Genomic DNA, 24,642 nt, shown 5'->3' on the forward strand with positions numbered 1-24,642 from the left:
GTACAGGTTTGGAATTTTGATGGACAGTTGCTGCAGAGAGATGAAGGTGCATGAATATGGAAGATATTGGTGAGAGTGGTTCAAATGTTGAGCCATCTGGAGTCCAGGATGGGTAGGGAAGGAATATAGATCAACAGGAGGCAAGTAGACCAAGAGAAAATGGAGGGTGGGCTCAAGAGACTGTGGTCTTGATGAGGTTGAAGAACAGGTGTAGTGGGAGTAAGCTGTAATTGAAAAGTAGGGATATTTTTTTTTAACATCTTTATTGGAGTATAATTGCTTTACAGTGGTATGTTAGTTTCAGCTTCACAACAAAATGAATCAGTTATATATATACATATATTCCCATATCTCTTCCCGCTTGCGTCTCCCTCCCTCCCACCCTCCCTATCCCACCCCTCCAGGCGGTCACAAAGCACCGAGCTGATCTCCCTGTGCTATGCGGCTGCTTCCCACTAGCTATCTACCTTACGTTTGGTAGTGTATATATGTCCATGCCTCTTTATCGCTTTGTCACCGTTTACACTTCCCCCTCCCCATAGCCTCAAGTCCATTCTCTAGTAAGTCTGTGTCTTTATTCCTGTTTCACCCCTAGGTTTTTCATGACATTTTTTTTTTAAATTCCATATATATGTGTTAGCATACGGTATTTGTCTCTCTCTTTCTGACTTACTTCACTCTGTATGACAGACTCTAGGTCTATCCACCTCATTACAAATAGCTCAATTTCGTCTCTTTTTATGGCTGAGTAATATTCCATTGTATATATGTGCCACATCTTCTTTATCCATTCATCCGATGATGGACACTTAGGTTGTTTCCATCTCTGGGCTATTGTAAGTAGAGCTGCAATGAACATTTTGGTACATGACTCTTTTTGAATTATGGTTTTCTCAGGGTATATGCCCAGTAGTGGGATTGCTGGGTCATATGGTAGTTCTATTTGTAGCTTTTTAAGGACCCTCCATACTGTTCTCCACAGTGGCTGTATCAATTTACATTCCCACCAACAGTGTAAGAGGGTTCCCTTTTCTCCACACCCTCTCCAGCATTTATTGTTTCTAGATTTTTTGATGATAGCCATTCTGACTGGTGTGAGATGATATCTCATTGTAGTTTTGATTTGCATTTCTCTCATGATTAGTGATGTTGAGCATTCTTTCATGTGTTTGTTGGCACTCTGTATATCTTCTTTGGAGAAATGTCTATTTAGGTCTTCTGCCCATTTTTGGATTGGGTTGTTTGTTTTTTTGTTATTAAGCTGCATGAGCTGCTTATAAATTTTGGAGATCAATCCTTTGTCAGTTGCTTCATTTGCAAATATTTTCTCCCATTCTGAGGGTTGTCTTTTGGTCTTCTTTATGGTTTCCTTTGCTGCGCAAAAGCTTTTAAGTTTCATTAGGTCCCATTTGTTTACTCTTGTTTTTATTTCCATTACTCTAGGAGGTGGGTCAGAAAGAATCTTGCTGTGATTTATGTCATAGAGTGTTCTGCCTATGTTTTCCTCTAAGAGTTTGATAGTTTCTGGCCTTACATTTAGGTCTTTAATCCATTTTGAGCTTATTTTTGTGTATGGTGTTAGGGAGTGATCTAACTTCATACTTTTACATGTAGCTGTCCAGTTTTCCCAGCACCACTTATTGAATAGGCTGTCCTTTCTCCACGGTACATTTCTGCCTCCTTTGTCAAAGATAAGGTGACCATATGTGCGTGGGTTTATCTCTGGGCTTTCTATCCTGTTCCATTGATCTATATTTCTCTTTTTGTGCCAGTACCATACCGTTTTGATAACTGTAGCTTTGTAGTATAGTCTGAAGTCTGGGAGCCTGATTCCTCCAGTTCCTTCTTTCGTTCTCAAGATTGCTTTGGCTATTCGGGGTCTTTTGTGTTTCCATACAAATTGCAAAATTTTTTGTTCTAGTTCTGTGAAAAATGCCAGTGGTAGTTTGATAGGGATTGCATTGAATCTATAGATTGCTTTCGGTAGTAGAGTCATTTTCACAATGTTGATTCTTCCAATCCAAGAACATGGTATATCTCTCCATCTATTTGTATCATCTTTAATTTCTTTCATCAGTGTCTTATAATTTTCTGCATACAGATCTTTTGTCTCCTTAGGTAGGTTTATTCCTAGATATTTTATTCTTTTTGTTGCAATGGTAAATGGGAGTGTTTTCTTGATTTCACTTTCAGATTTTTCATCATTAGTATATAGGAATGCCAGAGATTTCTGTGCATTAATTTTGTATCCTGCCACTTTACCAAATTCATTGATTAGCTCTAGTAGTTTTCTGGTAGCATCTTTAGGGTTCTCTATGTATAGGATCATGTCATCTGCAAACAGTGACAGCTTTACTTCTTCTTTTCCGATTTGGATTCCTTTTATTTCCTTTTCTTCTCTGATTGCTGTGGCTAAAACTTCCAAAACTATGTTGAATAAGAGTGGTGAGAGTGGGCAACCTTGTCTTGTTCCTGATCTTAGTGGAAATGCTTTCAGTGTTTCACCATTGAGGATGATGTTTGCTGTGGGCTTGTCATATATGGCCTTTATTATGTCGAGGAAAGTTCCCTCTATGCCTACTTTCTGCAGGGTTTTTATCATAAATGGGTGTTGAATTTTGTCAAAAGCTTTCTCTGCATCTATTGAGATGATCATATGGTTTTTCTCCTTCAGTTTGTTAATATGGTTTATCACATTGATAGATTTGCGTATATTGAAGAATCCTTGCATTCCTGGAATAAACCCCACTTGATCATGGTGTATGATCCTTTTAATGTGCTGTTGGATTCTGTTTGCTAGTATTTTGTTGAGGATTTTTGCATCTATGTTCATCAGTGATATTGGCCTGTAGTTTTCTTTCTTTGTGACATCCTTGTCTGGTTTTGGTATCAAGGTGATGGTGGCCTCGTAGAAGGAGTTTGGGAGTGTTCCTCCCTCTGCTATATTTTGGAAGAGTTTGAGAAGGATAGGTGTTAGCTCTTCTCTAAATGTTTGATAGAATTCGCCTGTGAAGCCATCTGGTCCTGGGCTTTTCTTTGTTGGAAGGTTTTTAATCACAGTTTCAATTTCAGTGCTTGTGATTGGTCTGTTCATATTTTCTATTTCTTCCTGATTCAGTCTTGGCAGGTTGTGCATTTCTAAGAATTTGTCCATTTCTTCTAGATTGTCCATTTTATTGGCATAGAGTTGCTTGTAGTAATCTCTCATGATCTCTTTTATTTCTGCAGTGTCAGTTGTTACCTCTCCTTTTTCATTTCTAATTCTATTGATTTGAGTCTTCTCCCTTTTTTTCTTGATGAGTCTGGCTAGTGGTTTATCTATTTTGTTTATCTTCTCAAAGAACCAGCTTTTAGTTTTATTGATCTTTGCTATTGTTTCCTTCATTTCTTTTTCATTTATTTCTGATCTGATTTTTATGATTTCTTTCCTTCTGCTAGCTTTGGGGTTTTCTTGTTCTTCTTTCTCTAATTGCTTGAGGTGCAAGGTTAGGTTGTTTATTCGAGATGTTTCCTGCTTCTTAAGGTGGGCTTGTATTGCTATAAACTTCCCCCTTAGAACTGCTTTTGCTGCATCCCACAGGTTTTGGGTCGTTGTGTCTCCATTGTCATTTGTTTCTAGGTATTTTTTGATTTCCTCTTTGATTTCTTCAGTGATCACTTCATTATTAAGTAGTGTATTGTTTAGCCTCCATGTGTTTGTATTTTTTACAGATCTTTTCCTGTAATTGATATCTAGTCTCATGGCGTTGTGGTCAGAAAAGATACTTGATACAATTTCAATTTTCTTAAATTTACCAAGGCTTGATTTGTGACCCAAGATATGATCTATCCTGGAGAATGATCCATGAGCACTTGAGAAAAATGTGTATTCTGTTGTTTTTGGATGGAATGTCCTATAAATATCAATTAACTCCATCTCGTTTAATGTATCATTTAAAGCTTGTGTTTCCTTATTTATTTTCATTTTGGATGATCTGTCCATTGGTGAAAGTGGGGTGTTAAAGTCCCCTACTATGAATGTGTTACTGTCGATTTCCCCTTTTATGGTTGTCAGTATTTGCCTTATGTATTGAGGTGCACCTATGTTGGGTGCATAAATATTTACAATTGTTATATCTTCCTCTTGGATCGATCCCTTAATCATTATGTAGTGTCCTTCTTTGTCTCTTCTGATAGTCTTTGTTTTAAAGTCTATTTTGTCTGATATGAGAATTGCTACTCCAGCTTTCTTTTGGTTTCCATTTGCATGAAATACCTTTTTCCATCCCCTTACTTTCAGTCTGTATGTGTCTCTAGGTCTGAAGTGGGTCTCTTGTAGACAGCAAATATATGGGTCTTGTTTTTGTATCCATTCAGCCAATCTGTGTCTTTTGGTGGGAGCATTTAGTCCATTTACATTTAAGGTAATTATCGATATGTGTGTTCCTATTCCCATTTTCTTAATTGTTTTGGGTTCGTTATTGTAGGTCCTTTCCTTCTTTTGTGTTTCTTGCCTAGAGAAGTTCCTTTAGCAGTTGTTGTAGAGCTGGTTTGGTGGTGCTGAACTCTCTCAGCTTTTGCTTGTCTGTAAAGGTTTTAATTTCTCCATCAAATCTGAATGAGATCCTTGCTGGGTAGAGTAATCTTGGTTGCAGGTTTTTCTCCTTCAACACTTTCAATATGTCCTGCCACTCCCTTCTGGCTTGCAGAGTTTCTGCTGAAAGATCAGCTGTTAACCTTATGGGGATTCCCTTGTGTGTTATTTGTTGTTTTTCCCTTGCTGCTTTTAATATGTTTTCTTTGTATTTAATTTTTGACAATTTGATTAATATGTGTCTTGGCGTATTTCTCCTTGGATTTATCCTGTATGGGACTCTCTGTGCTTCCTGGACTTGATTAACGATTTCTTTTCCCATATTAGGGAAGTTTTCAACTATAATCTCTTCAAATATTTTCTCAGTCCCTTTCTTTTTCTCTTCTTCTTCTGGAACCCCTATAATTCGAATGTTGGTGCGTTTAATGTTGTCCCAGAGGTCTCTGAGACTGTCCTCAGTTCTTTTCATTCTTTTTTCTTTATTCTGCTCTGCAGTAGTTATTTCCACTATTTTATCTTCCAGGTCACTTATCCGTGCTTCTGCCTCAGTTATTCTGCTATTGATCCCATCTAGAGTACTTTTAATTTCATTTATTGTGTTGTTCATCGTTGCTTGCTTCATCTTTAGTTCTTCTAGGTCCTTGTTAACTGATTCTTGCAATTTGTCCATTCTATTGTCCATTCTATCTCCAAGATTTCGGATCAACCTTACTATCATTATTCTGAATTCTTTTTCAGGTAGACTGCCTATTTCCTCTTCATTTGTTAGGTCTGGTGGGTTTTTATCTTGCTCCTTCATCTGCTGTGTGTTTTTCTGTCTTTTCATTTTGCTTATCTTACTGTGTTTGGGGTCTCCTTTTTTGCAGGCTGAAGGTTCGTAGTTCCTGTTGTTTTTTGTGTCTGTCCCCAGTGGCTAAGGTTGGTTCAGTGGGTTGTGTAGGCTTCCTGGTGGAAGGTACTAGTGCCTGTGTTCTGGTGGATGAGGCTGGATCTTGTCTTTCTGGTGGGCAGGTCCACGTCTGGTGGTGTGTTTTGGGGTGTCTGTAGACTTATTATGATTTTGGGCAGCCTCTCTGCTAATGGGTGGGGTTGTGTTCCTGTCTTGCTAGTTGTTTGGCATAGGATGTCCAGCACTGTAGCTTGCTGGTCGTTGAGTGAAGCTGGGTGCTGGCGTTGAGATGGAGATCTCTCGGAGATTTTTGCTGTTTGATATTATGTGCAGCTGGGAGGCCTCTTGTGGACCAGTGTCCTGAAGTTGGCTCTCCCACCTCAGAGGCACAGCACTGAGTCCTGGCTGCAGCACCAAGAGCCTTTCATCCACAGGGCTCCTTAATTTGGGATGATTCGTTGTCTATTCAGGTATTCCACAGATGCAGGGTATATCAAGTTGATTGTAGAGCTTTAATCCGCTGCTTCTGAGGCTGCTGGGAGAGATTTCCCTTTCTCTTCTTTGTTCTGACAGTTCCCAGGGGCTCAGCTTTGGATTTGGCCCCGCCTGTGCGTGTAGGTCGCCGGAGGGCGTCTGTTCTTTGCTCAGACAGGACGAGGTTAAAGGAGCCGCTGATTCGGAGGCTCTGGTTCACCCAGGCCGGGGGGTAGGGAGGGTTGAGGCGCGCCGTGCGCTCTCCCGGGGAGCCGTCCCTGGATCCCGGGACCCTGGCAGTGGCGGGCTGCACAGGCTCCCCGGAAGGGCGTGTGGCTAGTGACCTGTGTTCGCACACAGGCCTCCTGGCGGCAGCAGGGGCCTTAGCGTCCCATGTCCGTCTCTGGGCTCCGCACTCTTAGCCGCGGCTCGCGCCCGTCCCTGGAGCTCTCTCAAGCAGCGTTCTTAATTCCCTCTCCTCGTGCACCAGGAAACAAAGAGGGACGTAAAAGTCTCTTGCCTCTTCGGCAGGCAGGTCCAGACCCCTCCCCGGACTCTCTCCCGGCCAGCCGCGGCGCACCAACGCCCTGCAGGCTGTGTTCACGCCACCAACCTCAGTCCTCTCCCGGCGCTCCGACAAAAGCCGGAGCCTCAGCTCTCAGTCCCGCCCGCCCCGGCGGGCGAGCAGACAAGCCTCTCGGCTGGTGAGTGCCGGTCGGCCCGATCCTCTGCGCTGGAATCTGTCCGCTTTGCCCTCCGCACCCCTGTGGCTGTGCTCTCCTCCGCGGCTCCCAAGCTCCCCCACTCCGCCTCCCGAAGTCTCCACCCGCGAAGGGGCTTCCTAGTGTGTGGACACTTTTCCTCCTTCACAGCTCTCTCCCGCTGGTGCAGGACCCGTCCCTATCCTTTTGTCTCTGTTTAGTTTTTTCTTTTGCCCTAACCAGGTACGTGGGGGGTTCCTTGCCTTTTGGGAGGTCTGAGGTCTTCTGCCAGCGTTCAGTAGGTGTTCTGTAGGAGTTGTTCCACGCGTAGATGTATTTCTGGTGTATCTGTGGAGAGGAAGGTGATCTCCGCGTCTTACTCTTCTGCCATCTTCCCGGAAGTCCTCAGTAGGGATATTTGAATTTAAGATTCCAGAGGGGGGCAATTCTGGTTGGTCAAGTCCATGAGTGAAAAATAAAGGGAAGATGTATAGTATTAACAGTTCCATTTTGTTATGGTGCTGTCTTTGTTTCCTCAATGATGCTGTTACTTCCTTGGCTTTTACTATTACTTGGTCTCATTATTGTGCCAATGTGCTTGTCTCATCACAGAACTCTGCTGCCTCTCCACAAACATCAATTTTCTAATAAATCTGGTTTTGCTCTCATTTCCAGTATGCCTGTGCCATTCTTGGTCTTTAATTGACAGACAATTGGTGATACCTATTTTATCTAGGAGCCGCTGATTTTTTGCCAGTTCTTCAGCCATAATCACACATATGGGAATTCATTTCCACAATGCTTTTGATTGCTCTGTTCAATATTTTATAATTGCTTATTTTATAATTGCTTTGGCCGCGATCCTGCCTGGACAGAGCCAATAGAGCACTAGCTCTAGAATCTGATTGCCTGGGCTTGAATCCCAGCAACTGCAATTACTTTCTGTTTATTCTTGGGCAAGTTAACCTAACCTCTCCTGAGTCCTCATCTATAAAATGTGGATAATAATAGTACTCATTCTTGGGGTTGTTGTGAGGATTAAATTAGTTAATATATGTAAAGTACTTGTTGCCTGGCATGTAATAAATTCTCAATAAACGGAACTGTTGGGGTGATGATGATAGTGACGATGATCAACAGTAGTGGTGGCATATGCAACACAATGTGCCAAATACAGTGTTAAGTGCTGGGCCAGATACATAGAAGAATATTGAAAAAGTCCTTGTTCTCATGGAGAGTATATATTCTCCTCAGGGATAAGAATTAAGAATATTTCCTCAAGACTACCTAAGAAAGGGCCTATGAAAGAGGCTTAGCATCTTATAGTTCAATACAGACCAAGACATAGTGAAGTCAAGAAAATATTGAGATTTCTGGAACCTGTGTCACTTTGCTGTGTTGTTTATACTCTCTATTGTATTGTCGGTAATTAGTTTTAAAAAGTGACAAGTGCTTGTTGTGTAGTTTCAAGGGAGAGCAGAGAAGGTAAGTATGATCCTCATTTCATTTCTCATGCTCTGTCCATCGTGGGCTGTTTGACTCTCATGACAACCAAATCTATATTTTCAGATGCAGTCTCTCTTCCTGAGGTACAGTTTTATGCCTCCAATTACTTCCAGAACCTAATTATCTGGATATCCAGTATGCAGCACAAACTCAATATGACTGAAATGAAACTTCTTGCCTTATTTCCACACCTGTTTCTTCTCTTACAGCCCTTATCACTGTCAGGACTGTTACTAGTCAGTTGTTTAACCTTGACATACACAGTAGGCATCTTTGCCTTCACCTTCTTCATCCTCTCCACTCAATCAGTCACTCCATTCTGTCAGTTCTACTTCTCAAACCTATTCTGTGTTCTTTTTTCTTCCTGTTCTGGTTTAGGCCTGCCCTGCAGCAGATTCAGTGAGTACGTGTACTCCAAACTTGTGTTCCAAACATTGTAATGGGACCTTTAACACACATTATTTAATTTTCTTGACAAGCTTGAGAGGTAGGTCATTTCGTAGATGAGAAACCAGAGGATGACAGAAATACAGTGACTCTGCCTAATTGGTTAGAAGCATAGTTAAGTAAACCTAGATTGTCTTTTTGTCTGGATTATTATAATAATCCCCCTGTCTCCTTTGAATTTTTTTCTTTTTTGAAATTTAAAAGTAAGACATGTTTGTAAAAAAAAAATCAGAACTATGTAAAGTAAAAAGTAAAAGTTGCCCCCTTGCAGTTCTGCTTCCCAAGAGAAACCAATAATAATGGGTTTTGTTCTAGACCTTTTTCTTTGCATATACAAATGTATAGATAAATACTTTACCAAAGAGATCATTCAAGTGCAGTCCTGAAATGACTTTTTTTCCCACTCAGGAACATATTTTCATACAGATCTACCACATTTTTAAAATGGATACATAGTATGCTATCATATGGAAGTATTGTTTTGTTTAATGATTTCTCTGTTAAAGAACTTCTTTTTGCTCTTACAAATAATATTGCAGTAACTTTCTTGTACGTATACCTTGCATACACATTTATGTGAATATTTCTATTGGGTAGGTTCTTAGATGTGGTATTGCTTGCCTAAGGAGTATGCATATTTTACAGTGTGTTACTAACTGTACTTCAATTTTTCTTTTGAATCAGTCTTCCATACTATAGCTGGAGCGATCTTTGTAAAACAAATTTGAGTATGTCATTTCCCAATATCAAAAACAAAGCAACAACAAAGATGTTCAATGGATTTCTGTTGTCTATGTCATCAGTTTTTAAATTCTTAATTTTTAAGAGTATTTGAGAGCTACATAATCTGGTTCCAACCTGTATTTCCTACCGTTCTCCCCAACCAACAAACAGATACTCTGTTCTATAAGGTAAAATCCACCTGCTCTGTAAAACCTTCCACATGTATAGTTCTCTCTCTTCCCTCTCTAGGCAAGATAGAACTAGTTACTCCCTTCTGTAAGTTCCCATAACAATTTATTATCCCTTTAATAGCACTTAGTACACTGTGCTATGTATCTGTCTCCCCCTACTACTCTGTGACCTTCTTAAAGACAAGAACTGTGCCTTACTCATCTCTGTATCCCCAGCATGTTGCCCAATACCTGTGATTGAGTTCTCAACAAATGTGCGTGAAATAGGTGAAGATATTCTTGAGGTAGTGTTAGCAATAAGGACTTTGGGAGATAGAGTAGGTGACAGCAGTTTTGAAGTGTAGCAGAAAGCTGACTGCATCCTGGGAACATGGATGCTGGTCAGGAAAGGGGAAATGGGTTTCAACTGGCAGAGGTCCCTGTGTGGTTTTCTCCACTACAGAGACCAGCTGTCTGATTATTTGGCATAATAGACTTGTTACTTGAGAACATTAAAACAATTGAAAATTGGATGATTGAGGGGACACTTTGGTGGAGGGGGAATTTGACTCAGCTGTTCTGTGCTCTTTCCAGACTTATGTTGAAAGACCCAACCCTTTGGCAGAGTCATGAATAAGTGTTTCTTCTTGAAAAATGAAAGCCTCTTCATTTTCAGGGTAGGATTCACCTGGGAGTAGGAATGGTAAATTGGTCACATACTTCTATGTTATCTCTAGCCTGGCTCAAGGGGGAGGTAGCCCACCGAAAGGCTCTAGGGCTGTGGGCCTCTTCTGGAGTAAATTACCTGTGCGAAATTAGTTCTTATCTTATTTCAGGTAACTCTGGGGTAGCTCTCCTGGACTGGTAGCTTTGAAGAAAGAAGAGTAGAAGGAAAAACTAGAATAAGTCATGTCGGAGATACTTGACCTCTCTTTTCTGTCTGAGGTGGAAAGGGATTTGATCCTCAGTGTTCTACAACGAGATGAGGAGCTCCGAAAAGCAGATGAGAAAAGGATTAGGTAAGAGTCCCAGAAAAATCATGGGTTCCCAGGCCTTTAACCAATGATACCTGGACTTTTCCTTATACTTCTCATCTGACTTTCAGAGGAACTTGTGTATGAGGTTTACAACTCCTCAGTGGGTCAGGTTGGGTTCTGAGGTTGCTTCCACAGAACCAAATAGTCTTACTGTCTCTACCCCTCAACCCCTCTCCATCCAGCCTATGCAGATTTCAAATCACTTGTGTTTCTCTTTTGGGTCTTGGCAGACGACTGAAGAATGAGTTACTGGAGATAAAAAGGAAAGGGGCCAAAAGGGGCAGCCAACACTATAGTGATCGGACCTGTGCCCGGTGCCAGGAGAGCCTGGGCCGTTTGACTCCCAAGACCAACACTTGTCGGGGTTGTAATCACCTGGTGTGTCGGGACTGCTGTATCCAGGAAAGCAATGGTACTTGGAGATGCAAGGTGTGCGCCAAGGAAATGTGAGTGTTAACTTATGGCTGAGTAGAGATAAGAAATGGGGCCCCAGTTGTGGTTAGAATTTCTCCCCTCATCCTTTGTTGGTTGAATGTCAAGGGCATTTTTTAAATCCATATGTCATTTTCTTTTATTCCTTTGCAGAGAGCTGAAGAAGGCAACTGGAGACTGGTTTTATGACCAGAAAGTGAATCGCTTTGCTTACCGCACCGGCAGTGAGATAATCAGGATGTCCCTGCGCCACAAACCTGCAGGTACCGGACCTGTCGGGAAATGGTTCCTTGAGGTGCTTGACCCTCTGCTGTGGGTGATAGACCCTCTGCTGTGGAATCTTAGTGTATTCTTATTGGTGGTGTCTTCACTCCATGAGCTCAGCCTGTTTGTAGGGAACATGAAGATTGTGTTGATCCTTTCTGCAAGCATGCTGTGTTTCCGTTGCCCCCCCTCATCACCACCCCTCTGCCATGCTTTTGTTTGTCTTGAAGTGAATAAAAGAGAGACAATGGGACAGTCCCTCCTTCATCAGTCACAGATGGGCAATATCTGGCCAGGAAGAAAGATCATTCAGGAGCAACAGAAGGAACCCAGGTAAGAACCAGCAATCATTTAAAGAACTGCTACACATTCCTTTAATTCTTTTATTTTTTTACTTCTATTTGTAAAATAATAGATGCTCATTGTAGGCAACTTTGGAAAGTACAGAAAAGAATAAAGAAGGAAGAAAAAAAAAACTTCCTAATCCTGCAACCCACATATAAACATTAACATTTTGGTATATTTACTTTGTGCTTTATAAGAACAATTTGAAGACAAATACAGATAACACATACTCATTATTAAACATTTAACCAGTATAGGAAACAATAAAGAAATCAACAAATCACCCAAATTCTTACTACCCCAGTATTCATATTATGTGAAAATTATTTCAGATATCTTTTGTGCATATATGTAGATAGAGGGATGGGTGGATGGATAGACTGAAAAGCCTTTATAATATTGGGTCATAATATAGTAAATTAAAAGCTTTGTTTAATTTTACTTGAATTTGACAGAATAAAACACTGAAATAAAATACAGGAATTGCTAATCTTCAGACGAATGTTTCTTTACCATAAAAGATATTAGTCATTAATATCCATTTAAGCTTAAGAAAAAATATGAAAACCATTGAGCAGTTAGTCATTTTTTTGTAGTGTCTTTTTGGTAACAGCCTTATCAAGCTATAATTCATACACCATATAATTCACCTATTAATAGTGTACAATGCAATGGTTTTTAGTATATACACAGAACGGTGCAACCATCACCTCAATTGATTTTAGAACTTTTTGTCACATTAAAACAAAACCCTGTACCCTTTAGCTATCAGTGACTCCCCAACCTCCATATCTTTCCCATCCCTAAACAGTCACTGATCTACTTTTAATTTCTATATATTTGCCTATTTTGGACATTTTATTTAAATAGAATCATACAATATGTGGTCCTTTGTGACTGTCTTGTCTCACTTAACATAATGTTTTCAGGGTTCATCCATGTTGAAGCATGTATCAGTACTTCATTTCTTTTTATTGCCCCCATTTGTTTATCCATTCATCTGTTGATGGACGTTTGGATTGTTTCCACTTTTTAGACTAATGCTATTATGAATATTTGTATTGAGTTTTTGTGTGGACATATGTTTTCATTTCTCTTAGAAAGATACCTAGGCGTGGAGTTGCTGGGTCAAATGATCATTTAGTCATTTTGTAAATCTACCTTTTTCAATATTAAACATTATCAGTGGACTCTACTATGAAGAAGGAGGAGGAGATTAGCTTGCTTACACTTCCTCCTAACACTTTCCCCTACTCCCACTTTTTATTAATCAAGTTATTTTTACTTTGTCAGGGCTTACAACATTTACATTCTGTTATGCAATCATAAATCATCTGCTTGTTTTATCTGTTTGTTTACTTTTAGTTCATATTTAAAAGGATCTTATGCTTACAACCAGGCTTTGGCCCATGGTTCATCTATATTTCTGAATCCTTTACTTTGACTTCTTTTTATTTTTTTGCCGTACGCGGGCCTCTCACTGTTGTGGCCTCTCCCATTGCGGAGCACAGGCTCCGGATGCGCAGGCTCAGCAGCCATGACTCACGGGCCTAGCCGCTCCGCGGCATGTGGGATCTTCCCGGACCGGGGCATGAACCCGTGTCCCCTGCATCGGCAGGTGGACTCTCAACCACTGCGCCACCAGGGAAGCCCTGACTTATTTCTTGATTGTCAGGATTTTATCATTGAGGAGTTCCTTCAAGAATAGCTTGTAGGTGCTATGTTCATTTCACTCTTTCATGTTAAGAATGTCTGCCTAGTCCCTTTATGAATTTGAATGATATCTTGGCTGGATATTATATTCTTGGGTTACACTTTCTTTCCCTTAGAATATTGTAGACATTACTCCATTGTCTTCTGCCACTGAATGTAACTGAAGGAGTCTTAGGCCAGCTAGCCTTTTCTTTTTCTCCCTTGTAGGTAACACACTGTGTGTGTGTGTGTGTGTGTGTGTGTGTGTGTGGTGTGTGTGTGCATGCACACATACATGCACACATGTGTGTCTGAATATGCCTGAAAATTTCCTTTTATTTTTCTTGAAGTTTAGTAACTTAACAAGGATAGATCTCAATGGTGATCATCCTGTTTCATTTTTCCCTAATACACAGTGTACCCTTGATGAATTCTTTCTTCATTGATGGAAAATTTTTCTGCATTGTATCCTGTGAACTCTTTCTATTTCACTAGTTAAGTTCTCCACTTCAGGGACATTGGATTTCTTCATCTTCCATTTCTGTCCTTTTACTGTCAAATGCAAAAGAAAAATAGAAAGGTGAAAGCAATTAATCATAATAGCCCAACCCTTTCTTCTGTGCTATTACTTTGATTTTCAGCCATTTTCTTTTTTCCATTTCCTCCCTTCTTCCCTCCCCCCTTCCTTTTTGCTGTATCTAATTTACTGATTTGAATGAATGATCTTGTTTACATTTTAATTTATTCTTTGCTCTCAGTTTTCCTTTTTCTCTAATTTTGTTGTTTCATCATCTTGTATTGAGCTCTTGTGCCTTATCAAATCTATATTCTTATTAAGTTCCTGTGTAAGTCTAAAGCATTCACAAAAAAGCTACTTATTTTCCTATGATTATATTCTTCTCCACAATTCGTTCTTTGTTCATCATGCAAGTTCTTTCTATTTCTCCCCACCCCATGTCATATTTATGTATCTTCTAGACCACTTCTTTTCATTCCACTCATGTTTAACATGGGAGGTTCTGTCTGTATTTTTTGTTTGCTCTGATATAGTATGTGAATTCTTCTTGACAGGCTTTTCATCTCAACTTGACACAATTTATCTCTTCTCCACACTCAATTATACTTTAGTTTAAGGATAGAAGTTACTTTCTACAAAATACCTGTACTCCAAAAACTATAAGATGCTGATGAAAGAAATTAAAGACCACACAAACATACTATGTTCTTCAATTGGAAGAATCAATATTGTTAAAATAACCATACTACCCAAGGCAATCTACAGATTCAATGCAGTCCCTATCAAATCACCAACGGTATTTTTCGTAGAACTGGAACAAGAAATTTTAAAATTTGTATGGAAACACAAAAGACCCTGAGTAGCCAAAACAATCTTGAGAAAGATGAATGGAGCTGGAGGAATCAAGTGCCCTGACTTCAGACTATACTACACAGCTACAGTAATCAAAATAGTATGGTACCAGCACAAAAGCAGACACATAGATCAATGGAACAGGATAGAAAGCCCAGAAATAAACCCACACACTTATGGTCAATTAATCTATGACAAAAGAGTCAAGAATATACAATGGAGAAAAGACAGTCTCTTCAGTCAGTGGTGTGGGGAAAACTGGACAGTTACATGTAAAAGAGTGAAATTAGAACATTCTCTAACACCATATACAAAAATAAACTCAAAATGGATTAAAGACCTAACTATAAGACCAGATACTATACAACTCCTAGAGGAAGACATAGGCAGGACACTCTTTGATGTAAACCGCAGCAGTATTTTTTTGGACCTGTCTCCTAGAGTAATGGAAACAAAAGCAAAAATAAACAGATGGGACCTACTTAAACTTGAAAGCTTTTGCACAGCAAAGTAAATCATAAACAAGATGAAAAGACAACCTACAAAATGGGAGAAAATATTTGCAAATGATGTGACTGACAAGGGATTAATTTCCAAACTAAACAAACAGCTCATACAACTCAATATCAAAAAACCAAACAACCCAAACAAAAAATGGGCAGAAGACTTTTAATAGACATTTCTCCAAAGAAGACATACAGATGGCCAACAGGCACATGAAAAGATGCTCAGCATTGCTAATTACTAGAAAAAAACAAATCAAAATGATAATACGGTACCACCTCACACTGGTCAGAATGGCCATCATCAAAAAGTCTACAAATGATAAATGCTGGAGAGGGTGTGGATCAAAGAGAACCCTCCTACGCTGTTGGTGGGAATGTAAATTGGTGCAGCCACTATGCAAAATAGTATGGAGGTTCCTTAAAAAACTAAAAATGGAGTTGCCATATGATCCAACAATCCCACTCCTGGGCATATATATAGAAAAGACAAAAACTCTAATTCGAAAAGATACATGCACCCCGAGGTTCATAGCAGCACTATAGTCAAGACATGGAAGCAATTTAAGTGTCCATCAACAGATGAATGGACAAAGAAGATGTGGTACATATATACAATGGAATACTACTCAGCCATAAAAAGAAAGAGAATGCCATTTGGAGCAACATGGATGGACTTAGAGATTATCATACTAAGTGAAGTAAGTCAGACAGAGAAAGACAAATACCATATGATATCACTTATATATGGAATCTAGAATATGATACAAATAAACTTATTTACAAAACAGAAATAGACTTACAGACATAGAAAACAAATTTATGGTTACCAAAGGGGAAAGGGGTAGGGAGGGATAAACTGGGAATTTGGGATTAGCAGATATACACTACTATATATAAAACATAAACAACAAGGACCTACTGTATAGCACAGGGAACTATATTCAATATCTTGTAATAACCCATAATGGAAAAAAATCTGAAAAAGAATATATATATATGCATATAACTGTGAATCACTTTGCTATACACCTGAAACATTGTAAATCAACTATACTTCAATAAAAAGTAAATAAAATAAAATACAATACTTGGGGAAAAAAAGAAATTGCTTTCTATATACTTCTTTTCTGTAACCCGAGGGGAGGGGCAAAAGACAACTTGAGGATCCTGGGTTTCAGTCTCCTGAAATTCTCTTAAATGTCTGGACTCACTCAGTCCAGCTCTGGATGCATCCTCTAGTTCATACCAGTGACCCTGAAAGATGATGTCCCCCAGCAGGCTTGTCTGCCTCTGCTGGGGTCTCCCAGTGATACCTGGAGCTGCAAATCTTGAGGATTTTTGTTTTCCTTGTCTTACCCCAGGACTGCCTGCTCACTTAATCTGTACATCTCCACATTGGAAGTTTTGCTGAGCTAGATCTTTCTTCTGTTTTCTTAGCCATGACTTTTTCAACTTTATGACTTGAGTCTTTATTCCTTTCCTCATTTGGCTGCTGCTGCTGAATTTTTGACTTTTTATTTGTGTTTTTTTCCCCTAACTTTCTCTTGGCCAAAGAGAAATGACTTTATCATGTTTTATATGATTGATGAAAAGCAATATAGAAATATATCAAATGAGTCCCCAGTAACCTCACTTCCTCTGCCCCAGACAGTTCTTGTTACCAGTCATTAATAATTTTGATATATGGACTACCAGACTGTCTAAATGTACAAATATGGGTTGGATTTTTCAAGTTTTAATTTCTTTTTACAAAAGGATCATACTGTATACATGTTAAGTGGAAAAATGAGACAGAATTTAAAAAACTCAAGAATACAGATAATATGGAAAATGGGCAAAAGATTTGAACATTTTACCAAAGATAATATACAGATATCAAATAAACACATGAAAAGATGCTCAACATCATTAGTCATTAGGGAAATGCAAATTAAAATCATACGATGCTACTGTGTACCCACTAGAATGGCTAAAATTATAAAGACTGACTATAACAGTTTTTGTTAATTTAAATTTTTTATTGAAGTATAGTCAATTTACAGTCTTGTGCTAATTTCTGCTGTACAGCAAAGTGACTCAGTTATGCACATATATACATTCTTTTCAAATATTTTTTCCGTTATGAATTATCCCAGGAGATTGGATATAGTTCCCTGTGCTATACAGTAGGACCTTGTTGTTATCCATTCTAAAAGTAATAGTTTGCATCTATTAACCCCAAACTCCCTGTCCATCCCTCTCCCTCCTCCTATCCCCCTTGGCAACCACAAGTCTGTTCTCTATGTCTGTGAGTCTATTTCTGTTTTGTAGCTAGGTTCATTTGTACCATAGTTCAGATTCCACATATAAGTGGTATCATATGGTATTTATCTTTCTCTTTCTGACTTCACTTAGTAAGATAATCTCTAGTTGCATCTATGTTGCTGCAAATGGCATTATTTCATTCTTTTTTGTGGCTGAGTAGTATTCCATTGTATGTGTGTACCATGTCTTCTTTATCCATTCATCTGTCGATGGACATTTAGGTTGTTTCTATGTCTTGGTTATTGTGAATAGTGCTGCTTTGAACACAGGGTTGCATGTATCTTTTTGAATTATCGTTTTGTCCGGGTATATGCCCAGGAGTGGGATTGCTAGATCATATGGTAACTCTACTTGTAGTTTTCTGAGGAACATCCATACTGTTTTGCATAGTGGCTGTACCAATTTACATTCCCACCAACAGTGTAGGAGGATTCCCTTTTCTCCACACCCTCTCCATCATTTGTTACTTGTAGACTTTTTGATGATGGCCAGTATGAGGTGGTACCTCATTATAGTTTTGATTTGCATTTCTCTAATCAGTGATGTTGAGCATCTTTTCATGTGCCTGTTGGCCATCTGCATGTCTTCTTTGGAGAAATGTCTGTTAAAGTCTTCTGCCCATTTTTCAATTGGGTGGTTTGTTTTTTTGTTGTTGAGTTGTATGAGCTGTTTGTATATTTTGGAGATTAAGCCCTTGCTGGTTGCATCATTTGCAAATATTTTCTCCCATTCTGTAGGTTGTCTTTTTGTTTTGTTTATAGTTTCATTTGCTGTGCAAAAGCTTGTAAGTTTGATTAGGTCCCATTTGTTTATTTTTGTTTTTATGTCTATTGCCTTGGGAGACTGACCTAAGAAAATATTACTACAGTTTATGTCTGAGAATGTTTTGCTTAGGTTCTCTTCTAGTTTTATGGTGTCATGTCTTATATTTAAGTCTTTAAACCATTTTGAGTTTATTTTTGTGCATGGTGTGAAGGTGTGTTCTAATGTCATTGATTTATATGCAGCTGTCCAACTTTCCCAGCATGACTTGCTAAAGAGACTGTCTTTTTACTGTTTTAGATTCTTGCCTCCTTTGTCAAAGATTGACTGTAGGTGTGTAGGTTTATTTCTTGGCTGTCTATTCTGTTCCATTGATCCATATGTCTCTTTTTGTACCAATACCACACTGTTTTGATTACTGTAGCTTTGTAGTATTTTATGAAGTCTGTGAGAGTTATGTCACCTGCAGACAGGTGTTTTTTTTCCCTCAGAATTACTTTGGCAGTTCTGGGCCTTTTATGGTTCCATGTAAATTTTTGGATTATTTGTTCTAGTTCTGTGAAAAATGTCATGGGTAATTTGATTTGCATTAAATCTGTAGATTGCTTTGGGTAGTATTTCCATTTCAAGAATATTAAATCTTCCAATCCAAGAGCATGGGGTATCTTTCTATTGCTTTGAATCCTCTTTAATTTCCTTTATTAATGTTTTATAGTTCTCAGCATATAAGTCTTTCATCTCCTTGGTCAGGTTTATTCGTAGGTATTTTATTTTGGTGCAATTCTAGAAGGTATTTTTTTTTACATTCTCTTTCTGATATTTCATTGTCATTGTAAAGATGCAATTGATTCTGGGTGTCAATCTTGTATCCTGCTACTTTGCTGAACTCATTTATTAGATCTAATAGTTTTTGTGTGGAGTCCTTAGGGTTTTCTATGTATAGTATCATGTCATCTGCATATAGTGTCAATTTTTCCTCTTCCCTTCCAATATGGATACCTTTTATCTCTTTTTCTTGTCTGTGGCTAGGACTTCCAACACTATGTTGAATAGAGGAGGTGAGAGTGGGCATACTTGTCTTGTTCCAGAGTTGAGCACGAAGGCTTTCAGCTTCTCACCATTGACTATTACAATGGCTGTGGGATTGTCATAAATGGCTCTCATTACGTTGAGATATGTTCCCTCTATACCCATTTTGGTAAGAGTTTTTATCATCAATGGATGTTGAATTTTGGCTTTTTCTGCATCTACTGAGAGGATCATGTGGTTTTTGACTTTTCTTTTTTTTATGCAGTGTATTAAATTGATTGTTTTGCGTATGTTGAACCATCCTTGTGAACTTGGGATGAATCCCACTGGTCGTGGTGTATGATATTTTTTAATGTATAGTTGGATTCGGTTTGCTAATATTTTGTTGAGAAGTTTTGCATCTATATTCATCAAAGGTATTGGCCTATAATTTTCTTTTTTTCATGGTATCTTTGTCTGGTTTTGGTATCAGAGTGATGGTGGCTTCACAGAATGTCTTTGGGAGTGATCCCTCCTCTTCAGTCTTTTGGAAGAGTTTGAGAAGAATCAGTATAAGTTCTTCTTTGTGTGTTGGCTAGAATTCGCTTGTGAAGCCATCTGGTTCTAGACTTTTGTTTGTAGGGAGGTTTTTTTTAACATCTTTATTGGAGTATAATTGCTTTACAATGGTGTGTTAGTTTCTGCTTTATAACAAAGTGAATCAGCTATACATATACATATATCCCAATATCTCCTCCCTCTTGCGTCTCCCTCCCACTCTCCCTATCCCACCCCTCTAGGTGGTCACAAAGCACGGAGCTGATCTCCCTGTGCTATGCAGCTGCTTCCCACTAGTTATTGGTTTTACATTTGGTAGTGTATATATGTCCATGCCACCCTATCACTTTGTCCCAGCTTACCCTTCCCACTCCCCATGTCCTCAAGTCCATTCTCTACATCTGTGTCTTTATTCCTGTCCTGCCCCTAGGATCTTCAGAAGCATTTTTTTTTTAGATCCCCTGTATATGTGTTAGCATACGGTATTTGTTTTTCTCTTTCTGACTTACTTCACTCTGTATGACAGACTCTAGGTCCATCCACCTCACTACAAATAACTCAACTTCATTTCTTTTTATGGCTGAGTAATATTCCATTGTATATATGTGCCACATCTTCTTTATCCATTCATCTGTCGATGGACACTTATGTTGCTTCCATGTCCTGGCTATTGTAAATAGAATTGCAATGAACATTGTGATACATGACTCTTTTTGAATTATGGTTTTCTTGGGGTATATGTCAAATAGTGGGATTGCTGGGTCATATGGTACTTCTATTTTTAGTTTTTTAAGGAACCTCCACACTGTTCTCCATAGTGGCTGTATCAATTTACATTCCTACCAGCAGTGCAAGAGAGTTCCCTTTTTTCCACACCCTTTCCAGAATTTATTGTTTGTAGATTGTTTTATGATGGCCATTGTGACTGGTGTGAGGTGATACCTCATTGTAGTTTTGATTTGCATTTCTCTAATGATTAGTGATGTTGAGTATTCTTTCATGTGGTATGTTGGCAATCTGTATATCTTCTTTGGAGAAATGTCTATTTAGGTCTTCTGCCCATTTTTGGATTGGGTTGTTTGTTTTTTTGATATTGAGTTGCATGAGCTACTTGTAAGTTTTGGAGATTAATCCTTTGTCAGTTGCTTCATTTGCAAATATTTTCTCCCATCTGAGGGTTGCCTTTTCATCTTGTTTATGGTTTCCTTTACTGTGCAAAAGCTTTTAAGTTTCATTAGGTCCCATTTGTTTATTTTTGTTTTTCTCTAGGAAGTGGGTCAAAAAGGATCTTGCTGTGATTTATGTCATAGAGTGTTCTGCCTGTGTTTTCCTCTAAGAGTTTCATAGTGTCTGGCCTTACATTAAGGCCTTTAATTGATTTTTTTTTTTTTTTTTTTTTGCGGTACGTGGGCCTCTCACTGTTGTGGCCTCTCCCATTACGGAGCACAGGCTCCGGACGCACAGGCACAGTGGCCATGGCTCACGGGCCCAGCCGCTCCACGGCATGTGGGATCTTCCTGGACCTGGGCACGAACCTATGTCACCTGCATCGGCAGGCAGACTCTTAACCGTTGCACCACTAGGGAAGCCCGGTCTTTAATTGATTTTGAGTTTATTTTTATGTATGGTGTTAGGGAGTGTTCTAATTTCATTCTTTTACTTGTAGCTGTCCAGTTTTCCCAGCATCACTTATTGAAGAGGCTGTCTTTTCTCCATTGTATATTCCTGCCTCCTTTATTAAAGATAAGGTGACCATATGTGCGTGGGTTTATCTCTGGGCTTTCTATCCTGTTCCATTGATCTATATTTCTCTTTTTGTGCCAGTACCATACTGTCTTGATTACTGTAGCTTTGTAGTATAGTCCGAAGTCAGGGAGCCTGATTCCTCCAGCTCCATTTTTCTTTCTCAAGATTGCTTTGGCTATTCGCGGTCTTTTGTGTTTCTATACAAATTGTGAAAACTCTTGTTCTAGTTCTATGAAAAATGCCATTGGTAGTTTTATAGGGATTTCATTGAATCTTTAGATTAGTTTCGGTAGTATACTCATTTTCACAATGTTGATTCTTCCAGTCCAAGAACATGGTATATCACCCCATCTGTTTGTGTCATCTTTAATTTCTTTCATCAGTGTCTTAATAGTTTTCTGCATACAGATCTTTTGTCTCCTTAGGTAGGTTTATTCCTAGGCATTTTATTCTTTTTGTTGCAGTGGTAAATGGGAGTGTTTCCTTAATTTCTCTATCAGATTATTTATCATTAGTGTATAGGAATGCAAGAGATTTATGTGCATTAATTTTGTATCCTGCTACTTTACCAAATTCATTGATTAGCTCTAGTAGTTTTCTGGTAGCATCTTCAGGATTCCATGTATACTATCATATCATCTGAAAACAGTGACAGCTTTACTTCTTCTTTTCTGATTTGGACTCCTTTTCATTCTTTTTCTTCTCTGATTCCTGTGGCTAAAACTTCCGAAACTATGTTGAATAATAGTGGTGAGAGTGGACAACCTTGTCTTGTTCCTGATCTTAGAGGAAATGGTTTCAGTTTTTCACCACTGAGAATGATGTTGGCTGTGGGTTTGTCATATGTAGCCTTTATGAAGTTCAGGTAAGTTCCTTCTGTGCCTACTTTCTGGAGGGTTTTTATCATAAATGGATGTTGAATTTTGTTGAAAGCTTTTCCTGCATCTATTGAGATGATCATATGGTTTTTCTCCTTCAGTTTGTTAATGTGGTTTATCACATAGATTGATTTGTGTATACTGAAGAATCCTTGCATTCTTGGAATAAACCCCACTTGATCATGGTGTATGATCCTTTTAATGTGCTGTTGGATTCTGTTTGCTAGTATTTTGTTGAGGATTTTTGCATCTATGTTCATCAGTGATATTGGTCTGTAGTTTTCTTTCTTTGTGACATCCTTGTCTGGTTTTGGTATCAGGGTGATGGTGGCCTCATAGAATGAGTTTGGGAGTGTTCCTCCCTTTGCTATATTTTGAAAGAGCTTAAGGAGGATAGGTGTTAGGTCTTCTCTAAACGTTTGATAGAATTCCCCTGTGAAGCCGTCTAGTCCTGGGCTTTTGTTTATTGCAAGATTTTTAATCACTGTTTCAATTTCAGTGCCTGTGATTGTTCTGTTTATATTTTCCATTTCTTCCTGGTTCAGTCTCAGCAGGTTGTGCTTTTCTAAGAATGTGTCCATTTCTTCCAGGTTGTTCATTTTATTGGCATACAGTTGCTTGTAGTAATCTCTCATGATCCTTTGTATTTCTGCAGTGTCAGTTGTTATTTCTCCTTTTTCATTTCTAATTCTGTTTATTTGAGTCTTCTCCCATTTTTTCTTGAAGAGCCTGGCTAATGGCCGAACTTTGGGTTTTTTTGTTCTTCTCTCTCTAATTGCTTTAGGTGTAAGGTTAGGTTGTTTATTTGAGATGTTTCTTGTTTCTTGAAGTAGGATTTTATTGCTATAAACTTCTCTCTTATAACTACTTTTGCTGCATCACATAGGTTTAGGGTCGTCATGTTTTCATTGTCATTTGTTGCTAGGTATTTTTTGATTTCCTCTTTGATTTCTTCAGTGATCTCTTGGTTATTTAGTAGTGTATGGTTTAGCCTCCCTGTGTTTGTATTTTTTACAGATTTTTTCCTGTAATTTATATCTAGTCTCATAGCGTTGTGGTTGGAAAAGATACTTGATACAATTTCAATTTTCTTAAATTTACCAAGGGTTGATTTGTGACCCAAGATCTGATCTATCCAGGAGAATGTTCCATGAGCACTTGAGAAGGAAGTGTATTCTGTCGTTTTTGGATGGAATATCCTATAAATATCAATTAAGTCCATCTTGTTTAGTGCATCATTTAAAGCTTGTACTTTCTTACCTATTTTCATTTTGGATGATCTATCCATTGGTGAAAGTAGGGTGTTAAAGTCCCCTACTATGATTGTGTTACTGTCGATTTCCCCTTTTATGGCTGTTAGCATTTGGCTTATGTATTGAGGTGATCCTATGTTGAGTGCATAAATATTTACAATTTTTATATCTTATTCTTGGATTTATCCCTTGATCACTATGTAGTGTCTTTCTTTGTCTCTTGTAATAGTCTTTATTTTAAAGTCTATTTTGTCTAATATGAGAATTGCTACTTCAGCTTTAATTTGATTTCCATTTGCATGGAATATCTTTTTCTATCCCCTACTGTCAGTCTGTATGAGTCCCTAGGTCTGAAGTGGGTCTTTTGTAGACAGCATGTATATGGGTCTTGTTTTTATATCCATTCAGCCAGTCTGTGTCCTTTGGTTGGAGCATTTAATCCATTTACATTTAAGGTAGTTATCGATATGTATGTTCCTATTACCATTTTCTTAATTATTTTGGGTTTGTTATTGTAGGTCTTTACCTTCTCTTGTGTTTCTTGCCTAAAGAAGTTCCTTTAGCATTTGTTGTAAAGCCGGTTTGGTGGTGCTGAATTCTCTTAGCTTTTGCTGCTCTCTAAAGGTTTTAATTTCTCCATTGAATCTGAATGAGATCCTTGCTGGGTAGAGTAATGTTGGTTGTAGGTTTTTCTCTTTCATCACTTTAAATATGTCCTGCCACTCTCTTCTGGGTTGAAGATTTTCTGGTGAAAGATTAGCTGTTAATCTTATGGGGATTCCCTTGTATGTTATTTGTTGTTTTTCCCTTGCTGCTTTTAATATTTTTTCTTTGTATTTAATTTTTGATAGTTTGATTAATGTGTCTTGGCTTGTTTCTTGGATTTTTCCTGTATGGGACTCTCTGCGCTTCCTGGACTTGATTGACTATTTCCTTTCCCGTATTAAGGACGTTTTCATCTATAATCTGTTCAGATATTTTCCCAGTCCCTTTCTTTTTCTCTTC

At 38.6% G+C, this 24,642-nt stretch overlaps 1 protein-coding gene across 2 annotated transcripts in view; it reads left to right on the forward strand.

Annotated features, from left to right (window-relative positions):
* The window catches only part of SYTL4 (synaptotagmin like 4), an 89,270-nt gene that overhangs the window by 38,026 nt on the left and 26,602 nt on the right, over positions 1–24,642 (forward strand). For both annotated transcript variants that reach the window (XM_060002615.1, XM_060002614.1), the window contains exons 2-5: positions 10,320–10,502; positions 10,751–10,966; positions 11,106–11,215; positions 11,447–11,549. In XM_060002615.1, coding sequence (XP_059858598.1) covers positions 10,393–10,502; positions 10,751–10,966; positions 11,106–11,215; positions 11,447–11,549 — 539 coding nt within the window. In that variant the 5' untranslated portion in view covers positions 10,320–10,392. The remainder of the gene's footprint in view (positions 1–10,319; positions 10,503–10,750; positions 10,967–11,105; positions 11,216–11,446; positions 11,550–24,642) is intronic.

This window comes from Delphinus delphis, chromosome X (genome assembly GCF_949987515.2).
Source record: "Delphinus delphis chromosome X, mDelDel1.2, whole genome shotgun sequence".
Taxonomy (NCBI): Eukaryota; Metazoa; Chordata; class Mammalia; order Artiodactyla; family Delphinidae; genus Delphinus; species Delphinus delphis.